This window comes from Saccoglossus kowalevskii, chromosome 1 (genome assembly GCF_978046115.1).
Source record: "Saccoglossus kowalevskii chromosome 1, keSacKowa6.1, whole genome shotgun sequence".
Lineage (NCBI taxonomy): Eukaryota > Metazoa > Hemichordata > Enteropneusta > Harrimaniidae > Saccoglossus > Saccoglossus kowalevskii.
This window is the reverse complement of record NC_140641.1, coordinates 20089534-20097079: the sequence shown is the minus strand read 5'-3', so window position 1 is coordinate 20097079 and position 7546 is coordinate 20089534. Positions and strand designations below refer to the sequence as shown.

Genomic DNA, 7546 nt, shown 5'->3' with positions numbered 1-7546 from the left:
ATATCAGGTGAAAAGCTGAAAATTAACTAATTATGCTAATAAGGTGATTAATATGCACAAATATTTTACCCAAAAACTAATTAGGTCTCTGCACAGTCCTCGAGTAACTATGTACCAAGTTTCATTGAAACGTGATCATTCCTACTCGAAATATCAAAAGCTGAAAATTAATTAATTATGCAAATTAGGTAATTAATATGTACTGATATTACCCTAAAAACTATCAGGTCTGTGCAGTGTCATATGACACTTATGTACCAAGTTTTATTGAAATGTTATGATTAGTACTTGAGATATCAGTGGAAAAGCCGAAAATTGATTAATCATTATGTAAATTAGGTAATTAATAATATTAACAGATTTTTACCCAAAACTAATCAAATCTGCGCATTAGTTCAGAGCATCCATATGCCAAGTTTCATTGAAATTCAATGAGTGGTTCTTCAAAAATCAGTGGAACAGTCATAGAACAGCTTAAAATCAGTAAATTATCATGCAAATTAGGTAATTAATATTCATATATTTTTACCCAAAACTAATCAAATCTGCGCACTAGTTCAGAGCATCCATGTGCCAAATTTCATCAAAATCCAATTAATGGTTCTTCAGATATCAGTGGAACAGTCTTGAAACAGCTAAAAATCAGCTAATTATCATGCAAATTAGGTAATTAATATTCATAAATTTTTACCAAAACCTAATCAACTCTGCGCATTATCCCAGAGTATCTATTTACCAAGTTTCACCAAAATTTGATTAGTGGTTCTTGAGATAACGGTGGAACAAAAAAAGTGACATACATACATACACAGACATGGTAACTGCAAAGACTGCCTTTTGTGCTTCGCACACGGGAGTCAAAAAGTGCAAACAAATGTGGGCAAGAAAATCTGGTGGTTAAATCATTTTTAATTTTATTATGCACAGAATGGTCTTAGTATAAACTAAATACACAACAATTTGCAAGATTAGTTTTTTTCTAAATTTTCTGATAAGCAATCACAGTGTAATTCTAATTTCTACTGTTTTTATATTCATTATAACTTTTATAAGTTGAAAACCATTTCACTGGTGCTGGTAGTAATATTTCATTTCAACAAATCTGACCTGAATGGAAGAAAATGGTCATATTTTCAGCCATAATTCTTTGGATTTGTGAAAATGTACTTTTTTTTCCATATTTAATTTTTCGTAATTATTATACTTAATATATGAAATTATGTCAAACTTTATTGTGTACTCTGCTTAAAAGAATGATAAATAATAATGTATGAGAAAAAAAATTGTGATTGACATCTAATTAATTTGCATATTTGCTGTCACCATAGTAACCACTCTTGTTGAATCATGCCAGTTTGTCAGACTTCACCTGTATATACACGTTTATAATCAGTTGGGCTTTTGAAGAATATGGTAAATTAGGTTGTATGCTGCCCTCTATGTTTTATCAGTGTCATATTGTGTATGTTTGTTATAACACTGTTGGTCTGTTGTCAATGTGGAGACGCTGACCTACATATGTGATGCATGATACAGGCTAAATAGTCATTAAAGCTAGTGATATATATACATCAGCATGTGAATTTGACTGACAAACTGGCGACCATTTTCATCCAGTAAAACTTCAACCATCTTTCTGGCATGCTTCGACTTATTTTAAAAACGCACGCCAGTTTTGTGATTTGATTAAAAATGGCTGAATGCCGCCCATGTTTGGTTTGATTTTCATATGTTGCCAACCATTTCATGGAAATGCCTTGACCTGATATTATTCAACATTGGTGCAAAGATGAGCATTATGACTTGTCCCAGACAGCATGGCATGGCACCCAGTTTTGTTGCGGGCAGCATGGCATCCAGTTTTGTCCCAGATAGCATGGCACGGCACCCAGTTTTGTCCTGGACAGCATGGCATCCAGTTTTTTCCCATCCCTATTACACATGTCATCAAGTTTTTTCCAAATTTCATTCAAACTTGGTAAGGATATCACACATTCTGTTTCACGTTTTTCAATTTTATTTTTGGTATTCAATACTGGCAGCCATTTTGTTTTATTTTTCAATTGTCCTTCCTCCCCTTTTCTCAGACACTTAGGCATATTTTGCTTACAAATTGTTTTAAAGAAATATTCTTAACATTATTCTTTCTCCTTTTTGTGACCTCAAATCAAACGTAGCCACATACAGAATGGAATGTCATCTACAGCAACTCGTCTACCTGATTATACATAGCCCCAAAGTGGAAACGCATTTGGTATTCACTCCGATATTTAAAAAAACAAACACAAAATGTTTTAATGCAGTCATTTGGGCAAAATCACAATTTATTTACATTTAAATTACAACTTTATATACCACTGAAAATGCTTCAACTACAGTGAGGTTTAGCCATGCATTAGTTTCTTAAAGCATGGTAGTCGTCGCGCTGCACCACATTTTTGTTGATAAACATTGATTTCCCCACAATCCAATGCGCTCTTCAAATGGAAATCACATGTATGAGATTTGACCTGGGCACGACTTGCACTGATTACCGCCGGTGACTCCTTCGATACCTTCCAATAACATGAAAATTACTTAAAGCTTGGAAATGTCTCAGTTCGTACTCGTTGATCTGCGCAACAGTCAAAGTCACCATCTTTGTTTATACGAGGCCCATATATCGACGACTACCGCGCTTTAAACCTGGCACAAGTCACGAGTATGTCTTAATTCTAGATTTAAATGTATCCACAGTGATGTACAATATCCTTGTGATTCCTAAGAAATAGTTTTTGATCAGAAAGGAGACTGGGGTAACTGTTAATGATCAAAGTTAAAGCGAGGGGGGAGTCATCGCCTGCACATGCATCAGATGGCCATAGCATGTCATTGTTTATAAACAAGAGTTTACCAATGAGTGCGTGTTGTAGTAGCTTGAGACTCAATTCCGCACATGTGCAGGTGACGACCCTCCCCTTTAAATAATAATTGTCAATAGTCAGGTCAATATCTCTCGAAGGGTTAAAAAACCAAAAAACATTCCTTTAAAAACTTGTAGTACTGAATTTAAATCATCTTGAGACTCAACATTTAAAAACAAATTTAATGCAAATGACCTCAATAAAATTATTTAATCCAACCAATGATTTTTTTTCAAGCTAGTGCAAATGACTTCTAGCTTAAATTAACCATACAATTGTTTGTACCAACAGACATCTTATCCATTCTCGCCACCAGAGTGAAAAAGTACAAGTTTATTTTCGCTTTGGGATTTGCGAAATGGTGTTTGAGCTGTTTTTCTATCGAGACTCGGCATAATGACAGCTAACTTATCATACCGCTTTTTATTGCGAGCAAAAATTAACATATTGCAAAAAGTATCCTTGTAAAACCAACAATACAACTTCGCAACATAATTGGAGCTCAAGTCTAAGAATTCAAAACACTCAACACTCAGAACACCTGGTACCTTACTGTCCAATATTAAAAACATCAGTTAAAAGTCAAACCTAAATGACGAGACTGGTTAGCCTACAAACAAAACATTGCAGCAAAATTGCTGTGTTTATTTTTAGACAATTCCCTGTTACCATGGTAACACATCTGTGCATTTTGTGATTTGGTACAGCATTATGTACATTTTAACGATTTTTTGAATCAAACAGACAAAAATTCAACATTGCCTACAGATTTTGGAAACAAGTTTACAGGTGTCAAAATTAGTACATAATGACTAGCAACCAATAATTATTAAAAAGTTAGATGCAATTTACGATGAAGTAACAACACATTGTTTTTGAGAAACTCTTTACAATCTAAACAATGATCAACAAAATTTAGTAGAAAAAGTATTCCAAATAAACAGTTCAACATAAAAACATTCTGGCCAAGATGAAGCTCAATATACATCAACAACAAAACATTCTATACTGTATAGGAAAACACCTCAACATTGAATCAGCATTGCATCAACATTTTTTGACAACATCAGCAGTCGCACAAAATTTATAAAAAGAAAAAAATACTTGACATGCCAGAATTTATTTTCACTGAAAATGGCATATTTTCACTGAGGTGCAACAACTATCATTTATAAACAAATATTTTCACATGCTTTTACTTTTGGCAATTTGCTCACTACAGCGAAAAATAAGCAACCTACAGTACAATGCTGATTATTAAAAAATTCCATGATTTTGTTTGACTATACAAGGAACATTAAAGCGAAGGGAGATACTTCAACATTTATTATACACAAAAAACTTCTTACTCAACACTCGTACACTCATTCAGGTTTTTAATTAGACATACAAATCAGTTGATAGTCAATTTCATTTCGTTGAGTAAATAAAATTAGAGTACGTAACATACCGGTAGTATTAATTTTAGCAGATGATAATAAGATTATCGAAAATACTGTTTTACATATTAAAGTTGCAAATCTATTCAAATCACTCAAAAGCATCCTGAATGATTACACCAAAACAGCAACATTGCCAGCTAAGTTGCTGACGTGTTTGTTACGCACACCTCGTTACATGCATGATTAAAACTGGTTACTGTGAAATTTATTTTAACTGGAATTAATTTTCGCTGAAAAGGCATTTTGGGTGTTTTGTATGGAATTTATTTTCACTTATTTTTGACAAGTTAAATGTGTAATATAGGGGAAAATATATAGGATTTTATTTTCACAGAATCATTCTTTCAGCAAAAATAAATTCCAAGCAAAAATAAAGTATTCTACAGTAGTTCAAACCACTTTTACGAAAGTGTGCCATTTGGGTAAATGTGTTAATTTACAAGCATTATGACATACACCATCATCTGTGTCCTGACATTTCATACTGTGTTAGTACATACATTTTATTTGGATTACTTTGCCATATAAAAATGTATACGATTAAATGAAATTAATTGAAAGGCAATCACATAAAGATTTTCTATTTATATTCAACATGTCTGGATCCCACACTATTCTACGTCTCCTGCTGGGGTTGGTTCGACCCAACTTGATTTAATCACGTAACAATCTCCAGGCACGTACAAACCAGTCAGCATTTTAGTACTACTGGTAAAATCAAATGGGCGTGAAAGCTAGGGCAGGAGACATTTTTAGCTTGTTCTAAAAGTGAAGTTTCATTTATTTGTAAATCGTTTCATGCAATTTTCAATACAAGACGTAAGTAAGGTACAGCATTTATAAGTGATCAGCTAAAGGGGGAAAAAGTATATAACAGATCTACCACTCATTCCAAGAAATTACGAAAACATCATCATACTGGTCCCCTTAATATTGCATTATATATATCACTCCAAGCTACTTGTCACTTCGTTTGCTGTCGCCATTTTTTCCCTATTCATTTCGGCGTGGAGGGCTTCAGCAGGTGATTTCTCTGATAAGTTCTAGGTGTGATCACAGACACACTAAATATCATATTTAACAATAAATTACGATTTACTCAAATCTCACAATTGTATTATTAAAGGTAGAGATGCAGTTTACCTGACAGGTATTTTAATTAGTTAATTAGGAAACCAAGATGACCTCCCTTGTCCACAAAACTATATATTTTCGGAAAGCTTATTGTATGAATTTTAAAATTTTGTTAGTATTTTTCTTTTATGGACACTGTAGTTTGAAATATGCACAAAAATGTGCTTTTTTTGGTCAAAAGTGATTTTAAAAAAATTAGCTTCTAAACCATGTTTCCTGTCAAAATAGGTTTATGGGTACATCTGTTTACTATGAAGAAAACTTGAAAACTTGAAAACTGTTTACCAGTTGTCAATTTTGCAGGGCAGCAGCCCAAATTTCACTACTTCAAGTTTATGCATAAATTAACACCCAGGCTCGTTGTCTGTACGATTATTGTAACACTGTTCAACCAAAAACAATGCCCCAACGGCGTTTTGAAGATAAACATATTGTCAATCATTTGTGAAAATTTCAAAACAAAAGGTCAAAGTGTTTAGGAGCTATTTTTCTTAAAGTTCTGGGATGTGCACTAAAAAGAAGCTGAGATATTTGCTAATTTGCATAACAATTCACCCAGTAAGAAGTTTGCTAATGCTCATAATTAAAATGGCTGTAACAGTTCCAAATTTAAATGTATTATCGTTTTGTTAAAAGTTAAATATAGTGCATAATATGGAGATCCAGTCATTTCTTTTTTTCACCATGTTTCTTTTTTATTATTTATGTACAGCCATGCTAAATCTTGCTAAGCATTCAAAAGAGAGAATGTTTGCACCTGTTATCTATATTTTAAAATCGTTTTTTGAGTATGTTCCACTATTCACAATTCTACAAAATTTCAACAGTCTAGCCAAGACTGTTTGGATAATAAAAAGCAAAAAAAAAAAAAAAATTTCCACTCCCAAGTGCCCACGAACCTGCATCTCTACCTTAAACTAAAAACTTTCCCAATCCAAACACAATCTTAGCAAACTTAGCAAGTATCTACGACAATCAACTCATATCTCTTAAGGCAAAGAACATGAATATTGTTTTTCTGGGCCAATTAAAATAAAAATTAGTCCACAAAAGAAGCTTTGTATTGTAAACTCCCCCAATAACAGACTTCCATTGCGTGTGAGAGTTGTTGCGGATGTTTTTGTAAATTGATTCTGATGCAAAGTAATTAAATGAAATACATTCTTTAAATGAGAATCTGTACTATAAACACAAACGATCCTTTGTAACCTTAAAGCAGCATCAAACTACAGCAACTATAAACAACTATTTTTCACAGGTTTTATAAAGATGACAGATGAATTTGTCAAAACCTACACTGGGTTTTTGGTTTTCATCATTTATTTATTTATTCTTTTCTTTCATGATCAGAATCATCTTCATCTTCTTCACCGCTAGAGGGAGGGGGTGTTGATGATCTTGAACTTGTCGGCGAGACAGGTACTGATGCAGGGCGTGGCAGCATGAACGCCTAAATAAATACACACAATTGATTATCAGTGGAAACGTACAAAATGTATATTGAATGTAAAGTAACTACCAATACATACCCCACCACAAAAGACAATAAAAAAACAGAAAGAAACTATATATTTTCAAAACTTGTCATGTAACACATCTGTGAACATATACCCACTACTGCATGTGTACCAAACAGTGCTGGTTGGTTCAGTAAGTTATTTTGGGGGTTCTTTGCTGCATAGAGCTCCATGTGTGTAGCTAGCTGACTGGCCAGTGAATACCGGTATTAATTAAACTTAGCTTGTTTGTTCAGGGGTAATAACATGCTGGACACCGTCTTTAAGTTAGGTCAGTTGTCCCTCTAGTGGTGAGTATTTCTAATCCTTTGTTTACTGATTTTAGTGTGTGTAGACCAGATTAATTATACGACATTTAAACAAGCAGCCTATCGGCTGAGATAGCTCCGCTGTTAGCAATGCACATTTCAATTAAAGAACTGAAGACATCATTAGAAAATGAACAATATGAATAGTATCAAAGCAATCGGACTTACAGTTTTTAACAAGAAGTCGAAAATATCACTTTTTACCAAAAATTACAAAAATATTCACCAAAATAAATTAATTA

At 33.3% G+C, this 7546-nt stretch overlaps 1 protein-coding gene across 4 annotated transcripts in view; it reads right to left on the bottom strand.

The window, feature by feature from the left end:
* Positions 1-2292: 2292 nt before the first annotated feature.
* LOC100368259 (glycogen [starch] synthase-like) overlaps positions 2293-7546 on the bottom strand; it is a 47331-nt gene continuing 42077 nt past the window's right edge. For all 4 annotated transcript variants that reach the window (XM_085499775.1, XM_085499776.1, XM_085499777.1 and 1 more), the window contains one exon: positions 2293-6929. In XM_085499775.1, the coding sequence (XP_085355901.1) occupies positions 6807-6929 (123 nt within the window). In that variant the 3' untranslated portion in view covers positions 2293-6806. The remainder of the gene's footprint in view (positions 6930-7546) is intronic.